General features: G+C 36.4%; 2 protein-coding genes across 2 annotated transcripts in view; one reads left to right on the plus strand and one right to left on the minus strand.

Moving 5' to 3' along the window:
• Nucleotides 1-5,171, minus strand: part of LOC112047805 (doublesex- and mab-3-related transcription factor A2) — a 29,909-nt gene extending 24,738 nt beyond the window's left edge. Inside the window, exons 1-2 of the mRNA XM_024085053.2 lie at nt 4,899-5,171; nt 826-966 (exon numbers count right to left, since the gene is read on the minus strand). Coding sequence (XP_023940821.2) covers nt 826-966; nt 4,899-5,039 — 282 coding nt within the window. The 5' untranslated portion in view covers nt 5,040-5,171. The remainder of the gene's footprint in view (nt 1-825; nt 967-4,898) is intronic.
• A 12,055-nt stretch (nt 5,172-17,226) lies between these two features.
• Nucleotides 17,227-18,628, plus strand: LOC112047777 (uncharacterized). The gene is made up of 2 exons (XM_024085017.2): nt 17,227-17,342; nt 17,689-18,628. Exon 2 carries the CDS (start codon nt 17,708-17,710, stop codon nt 18,626-18,628), a length of 921 nt encoding a protein of 306 aa, XP_023940785.2. The 5' UTR covers nt 17,227-17,342; nt 17,689-17,707.
• The last annotated feature ends 197 nt before the right edge of the window (nt 18,629-18,825 follow it).

Genomic DNA, 18,825 nt, shown 5'->3' on the forward strand with positions numbered 1-18,825 from the left:
GCGTACCATCTGCATGGAGCAATCGAATACAGTACAGGAAGGAACATGAACGGGACTAGACGGGATAGGACAGAGTTGTATGTATTAGAAAAACTAATACGCAAACGAACCCGCTAGACGAATTTATTTAGAATATAAAAAGAATCAGAGACCGCGCATTTTGTAACATCGTCACTTATGATACAGTCCAAATCCTACACAAGTGGATACATACGGTGTATACTAGTCTAGGTACCCAAAAAAACTGGGAGCCAAAATCATATACCTTAATTTTAATAAAGTTTCGTAGCAAAATGCTACAGAACTGCCTACCCAGGTAGAAACTGTTCTTTTTTTCTCTTTTATCTTAGATCTATGCATCTGAATCTTCGTCTGATTAAACATCTAATCACATCTGGTTGAACAATATTTCGATTGCGCTGAAATAACGGTTTTCTACTAGTTAGCTACGGGACATCATTCTCGGTTGATCATTTACTTTATTGATTGATTCCCATTCCCAAAATACAGAACGATTATATAAATAAAACACTTACCACTGGACTGACCACAGAAAGACATCGCTAAAAGCTAACGCTCTTATTATCTGTGGGACTGACAGAGCTCTGAACTGCACTGAACCTTCGGCTTTATAGAAAACTAACCGATGCACCGCGGTTTCAGCCACGTAGCTCTCGTTCCCATAAGAATACGGAATTAAAACATACCTTATGACACTCACAAACAACATGGCTTTCTATCGATAAAAGAGTTACAAAAATCAATTTAGTAGATTCAGAGTTCCCCTAGTTAGAAAGTATTTAAAGGATAAAATGAGGTACCAACCTGTGCAGCCATAACGCGTTGTCTCTCGGCTATGAGTGTGCACTTAGCACAGACACAGTCCCGCCAGCGGCAGTACCTCTTGTGTCCTTTGAGCGCTGATACCACGCCGTGGTTGCGGCAGCGGGCGCATTTCGGCGTTCTCTGTGCAATCAGAACATTTCATTACTTTGCATTAGGACTGCTCATTATTTGTTTTTTTTTTAATTCAATAATTATATAACGTGACGGGAAGCAGCGAAAATTATTGTACCATCTTTTTGTGGTAGAGGAAACACCTTGAGCAGGTCCCAGGACTTGTGACCTTGAGTGTAGCATTTAGGAATCCCTTTAGAATGTGTTAACACTCACCTCCCCTGCCCGACATACTCACACTAAACAATTTATGATTAATAATTACAACATAAAACATTATCAATAATTACAACACAAAACATTATAGCACAAACTCACTAACGTGACTGGCAGCGTGACGGTGTTCACGCTGATTTACAAAGAACTAAACTCAATTCATCAAATACCCTCTTATTTATACCGTCATTGTTGCCATAATTTCGTACAAATACCTCCTTTTTATCATAATATAAATAATACATATTAATACCATCTGTACTCTGACTGTGATCTCATTAAGTGATCCTAAAGTCTAAGATGGAAGCGGACTTACTCAGAGAACACAAGTTTATTCTACCGTTAAATCGCTTAGCGGTACATCTTTGCCGGTAGAGTGGTAAATAGCCACGGCCGATGCCTACCAATAGACCAAACCTGAGCTAATTTTGAAAATATGACACTAATCCGTTAACCAACCTTAAACTAACAACTAGACAGATAGTCAGAAGTTCCACAGAGATCATATTATGTTATAAAAGTGAACCTTCAGGAATAACCCCAAACTATTTGACCCAATAATTTTACACCATAGATAGGTTACGTCCCTACAAAATCACCGCAAAGTGATCCGAATTTAGCTACACCACTAAGCACACACATGCACAATTTTGTCTTTAACTCCATTATATATTTATGTTTATATAGTTTTTACACTTTCTGAACATACGACTCGACATTGTAGATGATATTTAGGTATTATTTGTTAAAATAACGTTCGTTGTTTAATAAGCGACTAAATGAAATTAAGTCAATTTTCCACATTTGTCCGCCTCACTTTTGATGCGCTAGTGCCGTATCTCTAGTATAAAATATCATTGATTTGACCTATAGCCCACGTATAGACAGGAAAAGCGGGGGGCTATAAAGTTACATACATTTCATAGAACGCAGGACATAGATGAAATGCAGATTTGAGAACTCGAAACTCATTCTGTCAGGGCGGAGTCTTATAATTGTAAACTCGATTGTATCCAAAAAAACTTTTTAATTTGTAACAAAATTACACACATCATTTGCTTCCAAAGAATAGCTAGGGAGATATCATAGTTTTCCAATAACTCAGTAACAAAATAATGATTCAGTGAGTACTTTAGAGTACTTTAGAGATATGGCATCCCAGTGGATATGCCCCGCTTCCGATTCCGGAGGGTGTGGGTTCGAGTCCGGTCCGGGGCATGCACATCCAACTTTTCTGTTTTAAAAGCGCATTTTAAGAAATTAAATATCCCGATTTTAAGAAATTAAATGTCTCAGACGGTGAAGGAAAACATCGTGAGGAAACCTGCATATCAGAGAATTTTCTTAATTCTCTGCGTGTGTGAAGTCTGCCGATCCGCATTAGGCCAGCGTGGTGGACTAATGGCCTAACCTCTCTCATTCTGAGAGGAGACTCGAGCTCAGCAGTGAGCCGAATATGGGTTGATATTGATGCCCTCCGCTTCCGATTCCGGAGGGTGTGGGTTCGAATCCGGTCCGGGACATGCACCTCCAACTTTTCAGTTGTGCGCATCTTAAGAAATTAAATATCCCGTGTCTCAAACGGTGAAGGAAAACATCGCGAGGAAACCTGCATATCAGAGATTTTCTTAATTATCTGCGTGTGTGAAGTCTGCCATTGGGCCAGCGTAGTAGCCTAACCCCTCTCATTCTGAGAGGAGACTTGAGCTCAGCAGTGAGCCGAATATGGGCTGATAACGACGACCTTCAAGTAACTCTACACGCGTGTTCATAATTGGATTATGCTGGTCACCTTATTATTGAGCTTATATTGCCTTGAGATTATATCTTACTATTATGGCTTTGAGATATGCCGCCGGGAAGAGGCGCTTTCGATACAGACTTTTCACGTTACATCTACTATTCTGTGTCACAACAAAAAATAGGTAGTTTCCCGGAAAAAAGGTAGTCTATTTACATGTTACATCAATTCATCATCACCTGTACCTAATCGGGTAACACATAAAAAACTGCTAGAATTTTCATCGTTATTAATAACCCATATTCAGCTCAATAGTGAGCACTAGTCTCCTCTCAGAATTAGATACGGGATATTTAATTTCATAACTGAAAAGTTGGAGGTGCATATTCTGGACCGGATTCGAACGCCCTCCGAATCGAAGGCATAGGTTTTATCCACTCGGCTGTCACGGCTCCTAACTTTACCAACCCAAAAAATCGCAAAAACAGCAATACTACTAATTCTAATAATTAATAATTCCAGTCTAGAGGTATCTATAGGAAATGGGCTTTATCACAAAAAGCTTTACTAACGTTTCAAAAGCTACAGATGTTTCATTCGCATGGTTGATTTATAATTCGGATATTAACTACTATAATTATAATATTCCATATCACCACATTAACACAACATTACAACACAATTGTTACACATTAATTCAATAATGTAACAAAAGTGTAACGTTACACCTTTTCAAGTAACAGGATATTTATTACGTTACCTATATGCGTGTTACAAACGACACCGTAATGAATGTATAAATTACGCGTATTGTACCGTAATTACAGTGGTAATTTTGTAATATTTATAGAATAATGTTGTGTCAGGATGTGACATTTGAACCATAAACGAGCTACCTAATTTGTAAAGGATAACTTTTGTTAGCAGCAAACCTTAATGTATGCTAGCATATTATATGTATTTTTTTTATTCAAAAACAAATCTAATTTTAAATATTAATTATTAAAAATAAATTAAACATTTATTGTTGTAATGTTTAATTATGATTTAGGTACTATTTAGTGGGCAAATGAGAATGAGAAAAGGAAATGAGATCTACCTAATAAGCCAGTTAATGACATCACCATAATTGGATGAAACCTTCGAATACCAGACCAAATTTAATTATAGTTTTTAAATAAAGTTTTAACCAAAAACTAGAACTCCATGTTTAGCTTTGTCTGTACAACTGCCAAAGAAGTTGTAATAATAAAATAAAATCATGAAAAATACTAATAAAATCAATTTTGTGAATTATTAAACTTCATATAGTACTATCATTCGGTATTTATTGCTGAAAACAATTTAACTCGAGGAGCCTGTATATTTTACTAGTAGGTACATTAAAGTTTGCTACGCAGAGTTACCTTATTTTGCTGAGTTAAGTAGTTAATTTAAATGAATAAATTATTATATAAATTAACTGTATTTTACATTTCCATTTTAAAATACATTATCCATAGAAATATTAAGTTCATATTTAAGAAATATCGTTTTTAAATAAAAGTAGTTTCTTAAAAAAACAACATATATTTTGGTTATCTAACAATGAATCTATTGAAGAATATTTCAAATTAAACATACAGAGAGCGTACATATTTTAGAACTCTTTTACAGCCGACGCCGTCGGTTATTTAATGAAAGCCTTCACATGTTTACATTATTAAACCTAATGAAACTTTTAGCAATACAGACATTATCATTATTTAACAAAACTTATCTTATAGGTATTAATAATAATTATTATAAGTTTTAAATTCAATTTATCTATTACTCGAAAAAAAGCTTCCATTGTATTTAATTAATAATTAAAATAAAAAGTAGGGTTTATTTATCTTAAATAAAAAGTGCTATATGAACTTTTAAGTTTAAAAAATTCCGTTGTTTTTTTTTCTAAAAACAAGTTATTGGAATTATCATAATTATATCAACAAAATTTACATACCTGATATCTTTCGGAAGCTCTAAGGAAAAACGGCGGCAAAGCGGCCAAAACCGGGTGCTGCACTAGTTGCGATACATCAACACCGTTCGGCAGAGACATTGTTGTATTTTCAAAATATTGTCCAAAATCCAAAAAATTCATACACACGTTACAACAAACTCATGTTTAAATCGTAACACTTCAAAGTCACTAGTAACGAAATATTTAATTGTTCTTTGAAAACAATTTCGAGACGTGAATCAAAACGTAATAGTTAAGGCGACGTTCCGTTACGCGTTGACTTTCAACACTGTTGCTTCAATTTTGGCAGAAAGCTGACAGTTGCTGAGACCGCGCGAGGGAGAAAGATAGAGTGCGAAACGACACACTGTATAAAAGACATCGCCCTCTCTTTCACACTGTAGTGATAACTGTATATGTTGTATCATCCGGTTATATAAAATGTTGTCAGATAAGAGGCTGGGACCGACCAATGGGAGCCGTTCGCAACCCCGCCTCCGGCCGTTCATTGGAGGGTACACAGTGAAACTTAAATTATAAAGGTGACTTTTTTGAGAACCAGTTTAGAGTTTTCGTATTGAATGAGGCACAAAAAACACAATATAATGTTTGTTATTCGCGTTCGTTCTTTTAATATTTTATTGTTAAAAGCTTTTTGTTTGATTGTGTGGCTTTAATGGCTGAATGTAGTCAATATGGTGTTTGGAGAGCTTTATTTGGTACTAATGAGATCGGCTCGCGATATGGCCCGTTGGCCATATTCAGTTCTATATCTCTGATTCATCTTGACACGGTGCATGTGCACTGATGGTTTCATTTTTATTTTATTTATATTTACATTTTTATTTTATTTATATTTACATACATGATAAGTATCTTAACTTTTGTATTACAATTTAATAGAAAAATATAATGTTGTTTGATTTGGCACCTCATTGTTAAAGAAGACGGTTTCTTTAACTGTAAATATCGAAAGAGTGTATTAATTGAATAACGTTAATTGCAATGGTAAATATTTATAAAGAGTCGCCACGCACTCATAAAGAAAATTTATAATCATAAAAAATATATTGGAAATGCTTGCATATTTATTACTTTATTAATTTGAATAATAAAAGATAACTAAACAATAAATATAATATTCCAGTATTTTTATGTTTTTCCAAAAAAATAATTACCTATGTATAATATTAGCAAGGTATTGTTATAAGAACTTCCAGCTTTCGTTACTTCTACCAACTTCAAGTTAAGAGTGAATAGGCATTTTCTAGGAGAGCGTTTCCATCCTAGGCGTAATTGTAGCCAAAAAAAAATCGTTATGATTGTTCATAGAGTATATTTGCTAGAGCTTTTATGAAAATCATCACTAACAACCCATATTCAGCTCACTATTGAGCACGAATCTCCTCTCAGAACGAGAGGGTTACGCTAATAGTTCACCACGCTGGATTAGCAGACTTCACACACTTTATTCACGTAAATGAAAAGTTGTAGTGGATTCGAACCTACGCATTTCGAATCAAATGTAGAGTTCATATCCACTGGGCTTATTGCTTCATTAAGATATTTGTGTGTAATTGGAAAAGTATTTGTCGATGACATCTCTCCCAACGTGATCGGTTAATTCTTTAATCAATTTCAATATCGTGTGACAGGAGGGCGGAAGGTGCGAATTGAAATATTTCAATTTGCTTGTCGAAGGGAATTCCATTTAAATTACAATGAGTCGAGGGCGAGGGGCAGGGGCGGCGGTAGGGTGAGCGCGAGGGGGGAGGGTGGAGTAATTATTAATGTATAACTGAATATCTGAGCGTATTGTGTATGGGACAGGGATGGTTGTTATTGGGAATCAATTTGTATGTAATTGGGTGTATTGATTAATGTTTCTTTTTGTTTGCGAGTATCTGGTTGTATATTTACGTAGCTGTGTACTTTATTTTTATTTTAGTTACGTAACAATTATAACATCTATTTATTATTGTTTTTTGTGACTAGTAAATGCACGTGACTTTGTTTGCTTATTTTCAGGTTTTCGAAGATCCCAGGAACTCATTGATTTCTGGAAAAAATAGGTAAGTCTTACGTATTTTGGGAAAATTATTTGTATTATATGTAGATATGAAGATAGTACATTTGTTTGTGACTACGCCTGCTTAGATTTCAGAATAGGTTTTACAGATCCCGCGGGAATTCTTTTATTTAGTATAAAGTATTAATGGATTTTAAGTTTTAATTAATTCTAGGTCTCTTAATTGTCACAAAATATTTTCTAGGTTTCATCAACATAAAGTTTAAAGCAGCCCTGTGTAAACAGACACAGGTGAGGCGCAGCGCGGGGTAGCGGGGGTGGGGCGCGCGGGGGGAGGAAGCGCAAATGAGAATTCCGCAGCCGCGACCAATTCGCGAAATGTTCACATTTCGCAAACGTCTCAACTTCACTTTAGTGAGGAGCATTTTTATCGATTTTCAATAACAAAATGAAGTAAATTTAATTTCATAAAAAACTTTAGGTGGTACTTTATTGCGCACTGCAGTGTTGAACGATCCCCCATCAGACCCCGCCACGTGGTTCAGAAACGTTATGTTTGTACATTTCTAAACAATACGCCTATGTCTTGCAGTGGACGTCCATCGACATTTATACATTACTTAAATTTAAAAATTTACTTTTTTACAATGAAAATAAAACCAAAGCTAAACGTTAAATAACGTTTACCTAAATTTCCAAAGTAAAGTGCGTTATAAATATACTATATACATATATTATTTATCTACATTATTGCATTAGCTTTAGTTTGAAATACTTGTTATGTAGGAGGTGTCACAGGTTAAAAAGTATTTTATACTTTTTCTAAAACATTTAGTCTATAAAAAAATCTATGAATGGTAGTGTTACTGTGGTCAGTTAGATCTGCTACAAATTAAGAGTTCATGGTTCGTGTCCCGGGACAGGTTAACAATAAATAAGTCATTGGGTTTTATTTTCAAGACTAATCTCATTAGTAACCTGAAGCTAGAGATTATACTTGAACACATAGAATACAGAATGCTAACATTTGGTAAAAAGGAATTAAAAGTATCGATAAAAATTACTCTGACAACTCTACGCAGCGTGGGAGCGAGCGAATATCTTGGTAAAGCGGTAAAATGAAATGTTCGCAATTTGAATATCGTCCGTGTCTTCCTCCCCCTTCACCCTCCACCCCACCCGCGCTACGATGTGGAAACGTCTTGGGAACATTTTTAATTGACTTTTCGATTTTCATCGAAATTTTTATTCCTCTAGATTTATATCTATTAAAACGTATATAAAATTTTATGAGCTAATGTTTTATTTTATTAATTTTTTCTGGTTATTACAATAAAGATAATATTATATACTGATTGATATTGATTTGATTTAATCAACCCATAATCAGCTCACTGCTGAGCTCGAGTCTCCTCTCAGAATAAGAGAGATTAGGCCAATTGTCCACCACGCTGGCCCAATGCTGATTTGCAGACTTCACATACGCAGAGAATTACGAAAGTTCTTTGGTATTCAGGTTTCCTCACGATGTTTTTCCTTCACCGTTAGAGACACGTGACATTTAATTTCTTAAAATGAAAAGTTGGAGGTGCATGCCCCGGACCGGATTCGAACCCACACCCTCCTGATTCGGAGGCAGAGGTATCCACTGGGCTATCACGGCTACACTGATGATATACTGATTGATATACTTACCTATAAATATTTTTATTAACAAATATTAATAAATTGGTAATTAATTGGTCCCTGTATTGACCAAAATTATAACGTAAGTTATTGTTTATATTGTGGGTTTTTAAGTTTTCATTTTTAACATGAATTTTGCTTAATAAAATTAATTAAAAAATATTTATTTTTAATTAAACTTAATAGTTCCATATTTGTAGAAAAGCTGTTTCATCCGTGCTACGCATGTCTACGAATAAAGTTCCTTCTTCGTAGTAACTTCGACTAATATTGTTTTATAATACGAGAGTCTTGAGACTCGAGACGACCCTCTTTTCTCATTGTTCTTTGTTACGTCCTCGTATAGAAGTCAATTGAATTGAATACTGATTTTGTTGTAAATAGGGGAACCTTTTAGCTCCATTTGACGTTTGTAGCATATCGCTACGAGATTTTATCTAGTGCTACGAATTTTATGGATTTATTATTAAAGTTTAGGTTAAGCTGTTATGAGCTTTTTCTTAGAATTGAGTTATTATGCTCGCTATTGACGATCAAGTATACCTACGTTTCTTCAGCGCTGCCCGCAGCGAAGACGTTTCATAGTAATGCTATTATTAACAGACGCATTGGCAATTGGGAATTGGCATGAGCCACGCTCACTCCACGGTCCGCTGCTGGCCATTGTCGATCAAGTATACCCACGTTTCTGCAGCGCTGCCTGCAGGGCACGCAGCGACCAACATACGATCAGTTATTGCCGTGGGTGCTGCAGAAACGTGGGTATACTTGATCGTCAATGGCTAGCATAAGCTTTAATTTTAACGTGAATTTTAGGTTTAACTGTCATGAATACGTTTGGCCAGACAGCCTGTGATTGCCTGATCTTCTATAAGCTTCTGCTGATAGGTTATCAGTTCATACTCCTACCATAAATAAATGCAAAAAGCAACTAGGTATAGAATTTGAATCATGGTGGCGTTTTTGAGGGTCATTATTAATAGCCTATTTTTATTGGCTTACAGGACCAAACCGTCCTCCTTATAGGGAAGGGGATATGGATCTTAGACCCACCACAATGTTCCAATATGGAACGGTGGTCTATAGAACAGGACAAACAGCTGAACGTGCTCTTCCCAGGTCACTGAGTTTCTTTTTAACTAAAAAATTCTTAGAAGAGAGATATACTTAGCTTAGTGCATTTAGCCTCATCGTCATCATTATCAGCCCATGGACGTCTACTGCTGGACATAGGCTTCTTGCATGGACCTCCAAGCATAACGGTCTCGAGCCGCCAGCATCCAGCGACTCCCTGCAACCCGCTCGATATCCTAGGTCCACCTAGAGAGGGGTAATTTTTGGGGTCGACCAACACGCTTTCCGATGCTTGCCATTCCAGCACCTTGGGACCCTAACGTCCATCGGCTCTTCGAACTATGTGGCCTGCCCATTGCCATTTCAGCTTTATGACGCGCTGAGCTATGTCAGTTACTTTGGTTTGTCTGCGGATCTCCTCATTTCTGATTCGATCACGCAGAGAAACTCCAAGCATAGCTCGCTTCATCGCCCGCTGAGTGACCTAGAAGTTTTCTAATAAGGGCTATAGTTAGTTAGTCAAGAAGTTTAGCCTAAAACAGTGTTTTTCAAATGTTTACCACTACGCTCAGAGTCGCCTATCACCACAGATGACATGCTTTTTCAAAAAAAAATGTAAAAATACACTTTTTACTTGGACAATGGTCCAAATTCCAGAGTTGTCTATGATACCGTCAAACTTATATAATTGTCTTGTATTGTAACCTTGAGCTATCTTTAAAGTGGTGGACTACAATCTAGGTAGAAGACGTAGGTATTTGGCAATGAGCAGAGAGTTACAGTGTCGGGGTCCAATCGCGAGTTGGCTACAGTTGCGAGAGCCGCGATTGGCGGCGACGAGGCGGGCGGGGCCACTTCATTAGTGTTACTGTTACTTTGACTTGCGCAGTTCAGCCTTTACTCGCTGAAAAAGTTGAAAAAGTTTTTAATGTATGAGTAAGGCCTCTTTAGAGGATGTCTCATGGAGAAAGATTACCTGTTTCGCTGTCAAATATTCAGTAAATTCTAATAGTAAAACTGTTTATCATAGAACTCAACTCAAAGCTCTATGGTAAAGAAGCCGAACAATTATCACTGTAATAGGTATCATCATAAAGGTCATCGACCCCCGCCCGCTAGACAATTGTCGTACCTAAAGAATATTTCCGACTAATCGGAGGGGAACAAGAATATTATAGTAGGTACATTACCTATAGGTGCGGTAAGTTAAAATTACAGCCGAGGCGATATTGCTACCCCGAGCCGTAGGCAAGAGCTAACTAGGAATCAGAGGCTGTAATTATCGAAGCGCATGTCATGACATGACATGACGACCTTTTATAACATATTTGCGAGGATACACACCTGGAACAAACTTTCTGAAAATGAATTTGCATCTTTGCTTGTTTTCCACATGATGAAATTTTGATACTCGTAAGTATCTACCGGTGGATTTTCGTTTTACATTAACTTACAACTTTAATAAAGTCTCACCTTTCTTTAATCTGTTAGGCCATGAATCTGTGGATTTACGCAATTTCACCACTGCTTGCTCCAAAATTTTTCAAGATACTAAATGTAGTTTAGAACAGGCCATATCCTCTAAAACTGACCATAATTTGGGCTGAGGTCTGGGCCAGGTGAGGGACAATCAACTCTTATAAACTTTGGAACGTTGGGAATAAGGGACGAACTACCCAACCCTGGTTTGAAACCATAGCTGGGCATTAACTCGTTAATCCGTTAATCGTTAATTAACGAAGTTAACATTTTGATTAACGGATTAACTTTTAAAAATATTAATGGACACGTTAACTTCCGTTAATATGCAGAAGTCCGTTAATCGTTAATCCAATGCCTATTATTTACCGCGCGACGCGAAACACAGGCTCAGAGAAATAAGAAATGATGAATGATTTTTTTTTCAAAGAAATCAACAAATTGCTATATTTATGTTAAATATAGATAAAATCAACAAAAAAACAAATTATGACACATCCCCAGTGCTCATCCTTTTCCAATGGTGATCTCACACAATGATATAAAATGTAATATTACACAGTGATATTAACGGATTAACGATTAACGTTAACTTGCGTTAATTCTTCCGGAATGTAACGCTTTAACGTTTAACGAAGCTAACTTTTTTTGTAGCGGATTAATGATTAACGAAGTTAACTATTTGATTAACGGTGCCCAGCTATGTTTGAAACCACAAATCAGGCTTGGGTAGTTCGAGCCTTTTGACCTGCTAGGCTATCTGTAACGATATTTTTATAACTCCCAAGTGCGAGTTTTCAATTCACCTCTATCTATCTCTGTTTGACACGGTACTATAGAATGAGAAAGATTTAAAATCACCAGGAAGTTTATTTTTAAAAAGTTAATTGCTGAGAATTATCACATGATGTAAGACTGGATGGATGTTACACTTTGGCTAAAGTTTTCACTCCTTTTTCACAAAAATTATGTTTTGTGACACAAAAATTATGTATTGTGATTAGACACGTCCCACTAAACCATAACAACGTGTACCTTTCTGACCACTGGAGCAGTTTCTTTAGAACTGTGAGCGTACGTTTTATTATTTTGCTTACTGTAGTGTTTATTATTTTTGTAAAGAGGATATTTCAGCCATCAAATGATAATGCTGTGAACCAACCAAAGTCTTCAACCAACAATCGCCGTAGAGGTATAGGTATACCTACGTGCTTTTGACTGTAACTACAGATTGGACGGACTGGCGACGCACATACTCCGTGGGTGTTCGTAAGTTAAGCTGAAAAGCTTTAAATTTTTTTTTCAATTGTCCATCTTGCCCCCCAAAAGTGACTTTCGTATTCAAAAAATTGAGTTTTTCCAAAAATATTCAAATAAAAGCTATATATATTTTTTTTAAATTAACACCCAATTAACTAATTCAAACACTTTTCAAAACATCACCGAAAAATGCTTCCATCCCCTAAAGTTCGTTCTTCTAGTCCTCGGATTTGACTCTGTCATTGCTTGTGCGCTTTCTCAAACAACCCCTTAACGCTAATGCGCTATGAAGGAACCAATCATTAAACAACCCATATTCGACTCACAGTTGAGCACGAGTCTCCTCTCAAAATGGAAGGGTATAGGCCTAGTCCACCACGCTGAATGCGGATTGGCAGACTTCACACACGTTGAGAATTAAGAAAATTATCATGTATGAAGGTTTCCTCACGATGTTTTTCCTTCACCGATTGAGACACGTGATATTTAATTTCTTGAAAAGCACAATAGTAGTCTTAATCACTTCTTCTTTAAGTCCTTTCACTCCAGTGCTAGGCCCAAAATAATTCAGCCGGCTCTATCCCGAGCTGCAAACAAAATACAGCCTACAATGAAAAAATCAGAAGTACAAAAATAATAATATTAAAAATTTTAAAAAAAAGGAGAAATAAATAAATGAGAGACATAAATAAAGCCTTTTATTTTTCCTTATTCTCTAGGGTTACGATAGTTTTCTTTATTTTTTTTTTCTTTGTAGCATTATTAGTTTCAATTCTTTAAAATTATAAAGATCCCTCTTAGGGTATAGGCCTCCCCTAATTCCTTTCACTTGTTTCTGTCCTTTGCCATTAACCTCCACTGTCTTCCAGCTATATCTAAAAGGTCGTCACACCAACGGGATTTTGGACGTCCTACACTTCGTTTTCCTTCTGGACCTGGCCATAGGATTGTGAAGTGACTCCATCAGAAAAAAAAACAAAAGTACCTATTCACAATCTCGAACAAATATCATACATGTAGTAAATGCTTGCGATTTATATTATAGATCGGTTACGTCCCTACAAAATCACCGCAAAAAGTGATCCGAACATTAGGTTGAGCGTACACATGTAGAATTTTTATCTTTAATTAGATTTTATTGATATTTTCATGCGCTAGTAACACATCTAACAGTATTTAATATCATTGCTTGTGAGTAGTGAGCGGGATAGTTTAGTTGTAGTGCACTAGTACGTAGTACCTGAGGCTTCACGGGCTATTACCGAGTGTACAAATAGAGCATGTGGACAGCTGAAATGGCCGCCGTACGTCACGACTCACGAGCGACGGGGAAAGAATAGAGAAGACACGAGCTTTAGACCGGCCGTACTCCTTTTCCGTATTCGTTTTCCGAATGCGTAATTTCGATTTGGAATTCCGTGAGACTACCGCAGACTATACGTTTCTCTCCATTCGGAATGTGCATTATCACAAAGACTCGTATTCGTTACGTACGCGCGGAATTTGTTCCGTTCGGAAAAACTGTACGTGTTTCAGATAATTTTATATTGATTTCATGCGGAAAAAGCGAGGTCGGCCTAAAAAAATATAAGGGAAAATATTGCTCAGTAACGCGTATCTATGGATATCCGGGAAAACTAGTTGAGCAATTTTGAGCATTTTCAATAATAATTTAATTAAAATTAGCTAGTAATTTAGATAATATTGCTTGAAATTTCTCAATAATAAGTATTCTCTACTTCACAATATCATCGATACTAATTGAAAAAAAACATACTTACCTAACGTGTAATGTGTATGTACTAAAGATACCTATACCCATTTAAAAATAAGTACATTATTTGCTTTCTTTTTTGAGAAAGAATACAGTAAGGAACTTAAGCTATCTTATACTAATAACTATACAAATCATGCCCACGTGGAATAGTGGCAAGAATACTGGCTGCATTTCCGCGCTGGACAGCCAGGCTGATCCTTTGCGCAAAAAATGAGCCAACCCTTCTGTCACTAGTCGAGGCAATTTGCTTTCTTAAAATAAAACATGTCCACATTAACCTATCGTATGCAGTACGGCTGACCAACAAAAACAAAGCTTAGTCCGGCGCTTTGTCGTTTTTCGCACTCTGCATCTGACAGAGGGCGCCTTATGACGGCCATTTTTCCTTCCACTGAACGATGGTGGAGCAAATTACGATCGCGAAAACCGCTTGCTCTAAATTCACTACCTACATTTATCCTTTAGGCTTGACTGTTGAGTGCACTCGACATAATAAGTGTAATACGTAATTCTGATTAAAGAGCTCTCATAATTTAATAAATGATGTCTATTATTTTCATCATGATGCCTAGTGTACGCGCTCGCGCTCTGTGTTGGTGTCATTCAAAATTCTCCGTCTAACTGACATTACATGTATTATGGGTCTGTGAAGTTGTGAAGTATTAATCTGTGCCCGCGCGATCGGCGATTCTGTCTTGTCACTTCGGTGCACGCATCGTCCTCGTCATTGTCAAATTTTTTCACGAAGATGTCAGCCTTTACTTACCAAAAAATGTAAAGAAATTATTATAACTGCTGCAAAAATCGAAGTTGCTTATTAATCAACGCTGCCATTCATCTACAAAGTCAATAACACCTAGTTCGGTACAAAAATATCAAATCATCATCATCATCATTCTCAGCCTTACCTTACTTTATCAGCCGATAGACGTCCACAGTTCACAGCCGACAGACACCAACGTCCATCGGCTCTTCGAATTATTTACCTATGGGTAGGAGTATGAACTGTGATAGTCCAGTAGAGATGACCTCTGCCTCCGATTTCGGAGGGTGTCAGTTCGAATCCGGTCCGGAGCATGCACCTCCAACTTTTCAGATATTTTAAGAAATTAAATAGCACGTGTCTCAAACAGAGTAGGAAAAACATCCAATCAAATTAGATTTACGTTCTAAGTTATAGATTAAAATTGAAATAATGAATTGAAATAAACATTTGCCTGTACAATATTTTTAACTGATACTACTAAAACTTTAATTCTTAAACTTCAAGGATATCAGTCAAAAATAAAAAAGGAACCGTAAAATGTTTTAAGAAAATCATTATCTTTCCTTTTGGTTTCGCTGTAGACGGGTAATAAAATATGGGAATCGCGTCAACGTAGACAGAGATAAATCGCCTACCATATTGTTTCAAAATGCTGAACCTACTTGTCTATTGTATCTCCTCTTGAATCAGACTTTCTAGATTAAAAGTAAAAAATATTACTTTATACTGTTTCAATGTTACTATTGTACTAGTAGCGCCATCTATTGATGAGTAGTTTAAATAAAACACAACTTCACAATTAAAGTATTTTGTAAAGTGTCCGCTAGATGGTACTTATTAATTTTAATATAATTCTGTTTTTGTTTAGTGTTATTTTATTTTGTAACTGTCTTATTTGTTAAATTATTAAGTACTTGGAATCGTATATTAAGAAATATTAGTGAATATCTTTATTTCATTACAATGCACTTATACTACGCTTTGGCTACGATCTTAGAGAGCAATAACCGATCATTATCAGTAGCACAAACATTATGTAGCTTCTTCTTTCCATCCATCGGTCATTGACACTCGTATGAAGCGATTTGCTTTTTCGTTTCATATACGCATGGCTAGGGTATGGAACTCTCTCCCGAAGTCAATATTTCCTAATTCTCACAACCTGGGCTTTAAATAATTCAAATGAGAGTGAATACTTGAATAGGCATCTTCTAGGCAAGCGCGTTTCACCTTAGGCCACATCTACACTTACCATCAAGTGAGATCGCGGTCAAGCGCGAGCTTATTCCTTATAAAAAAAACACTTAGTGTTTTTTTTTTCAGAACTTCAGTTTTCACTGCACAGTTTGCAAATTGAAATGACAATCATAATCATTAGAAAAAACTGTACAGTTCTCAACTTTCCCTAGACATTGACGTTTTAACTGAACAGTTTGACTGTACAACTAAAACTGCAAGTCTGTAGCTCGCTTAAGTCAGCCAACCCGCATGGGACCAGAGTGGTACATCAATGTCCCTTATTTCTTCATCTTTAAGGAGCTATGCTCGGGGTGTCTTAGAAATGAGGAGATCTGCAGAAGAACCAAAGTCACCGATATAGCTCAACGAGTCGCGAAGTGGTAATGGGTGGGGCACATAGTTCGAAGAACCGATGGGTCCCAAGATGCTGGAATGGCGACCTCCGCACTACAAAGCGCAGTGTTGGTAGACCCCCCACCAGGTGGAGTGACAACATCAAGCGAGTCGCAGGGATTCGCCGGATGCAGTATCGTGATGTTTGCCCTACAAAAGGCAGGATGTTTGTCCTGCAGTGGACGTCCACCGGCTGATATGAAGAAGTTAGGCCTGGCTATATACTGGGCCTTTATAATAGGCTAATAATGAGGCTAGTGCAGTCATGTGGGAAAATATCAAACACCGGTCTAGGTTTATAAACATGAGTGAAATGTTATTGGTTTGCACGGTTAAACCATAAACTCATATCCTCTAATAGCTACCTAATCTATTGAGTGTTAGTAATACAGTTCAGGTTGATCAGAGCGGTAAGAATTTCGATTACTTACCAAAATTTCTTAGATAGGTAGTTTATTTTTCTAAATAAATAAATTAACCTAATATACTTAGAGTAGTTAGTAAGGAATGTAGCTTGTAGCCTTGTAGCAGATTGAACAATAGTGTTAAAACTGTCAATTTAATCATTAGAGAAAAATAAAAATAAATAAATAATATGTTGCTCATACTTGAAAATTTTTATTACAGTTTACCAAACCAGTCGTTACTTCCATAACGTATGATTAAGTATTTATTTTGTTTAAAACTGATACAAATATCAAACAAAAGCTTTTTGGAGATGAGACCATGATAACTACTTGGGTAAGTTACTTTTCTATAAATAAAATAAGCCTTTATTACTGCTGGTTAATTATTACATTTGTCATTTATATTTATATAGATAGTTCCTAATTAGTTAGCAGCTTGTCTTTCGACATAGGCCTCCTCTATAGATCTCCACTTTACTCTGGCCCGCGCCATTCTCATCCATTCGGGACCGGCGACCTTCTTAAAATCATCCTCCCTTTCTATACCTTTCAGATTTTAATGTATTCCTCTACCTATAGTGTAGAATAGAAATGTAGGTACTAATTACATTAGATACGCACTAAGTATTGCCAGTAGGCATTTAGAGATAAACATTTACCTAAACCCATTGGTACATCAGTTTCAGATAAACATACAAAATGATGGAGCAACACAAAATTATCACTTTCATAATATTGTTATCAGCGAGCCATGCAAAGATGATGCGGAACAGTGCTCTCATAACCAAAATGGTATCAAATTTTCACCAGAACAACGAACTATCTGATCCAATTGAAGAAACTGATTCCATTTTGATCAGAATGCAAATTGTTCTTTGCAATAACTTTCCATCAATACCCTGCAAATTAATCACTGAAGACAAAACATTGAAGAAACTCATAGAGAAATCAATACAACAGATCAGTCACAAAAAACTCTCCTTGGATAATACGTCACCGTCTCCAGAGGTCCCTAATCTGTTTCCTACCCTTAATAACGATGATTTATCAAAATTCATTCAATTGAGCGGCGTTCTTAACAAAGCAGAGAAACAGAAACACGACAAAAAGAAAAGGATAACCAAACTAGTCAATAGAAAATTAAACGCAAGAGCGATGTCGAAGAAAAGCCACGACGTACACAAGAAAATTATAAAAAAGTCTACCTCCGTGTACAATAGAAAGAAACTCCGAAAATTCTACCCACATATAGTTAAATATGGGAATAATAATAACGGAAATACTAAGGGAGACATCGGTGTAAAGACACCAGAAAAATTCTCGATGTCAGTCGAGGTTCCGGACATGCCGTTGACAAGACAACATGAACATTTCTCTTACAAAATGGAGCCTGAAAATTCTCCTGTTTGGAGAATAGACTACAGTAAACATGGAGAACCAAGCGTTAATACGTTTGACTTTGATGGAAACAGGGTAAATAGAAAAATTCCCAAAACTGGTTCAAACGTAATCGTACGAGTAGATAACGATGGTGAAACGCGGAAGAACCTCATATATCCGGATTTCACAATTAAAAATAATTTTGTTAAATCAAACTCTGTTAATTCTGATGTTGATTAAATTTCGTTACTTTTAAGGACGTTGGCTTGTCCTATTCGAAACCTTACTGTTACTTATTTGCCGTGTGTAGGAGGAGGTGAGGGGCAAAGACGGGTGTTTACCGAATCCCGTTTAATGTTCAATTTTATATTTTACAAAATGCATTGGCTTAGTTGAGCTAAAATATATTCAAGGTTGACATGGCATTCCGCACAATT

The sequence above is a fragment of the Bicyclus anynana genome, chromosome 2, assembly GCF_947172395.1.
Source record: "Bicyclus anynana chromosome 2, ilBicAnyn1.1, whole genome shotgun sequence".
Classification (NCBI taxonomy): Eukaryota; Metazoa; Arthropoda; class Insecta; order Lepidoptera; family Nymphalidae; genus Bicyclus; species Bicyclus anynana.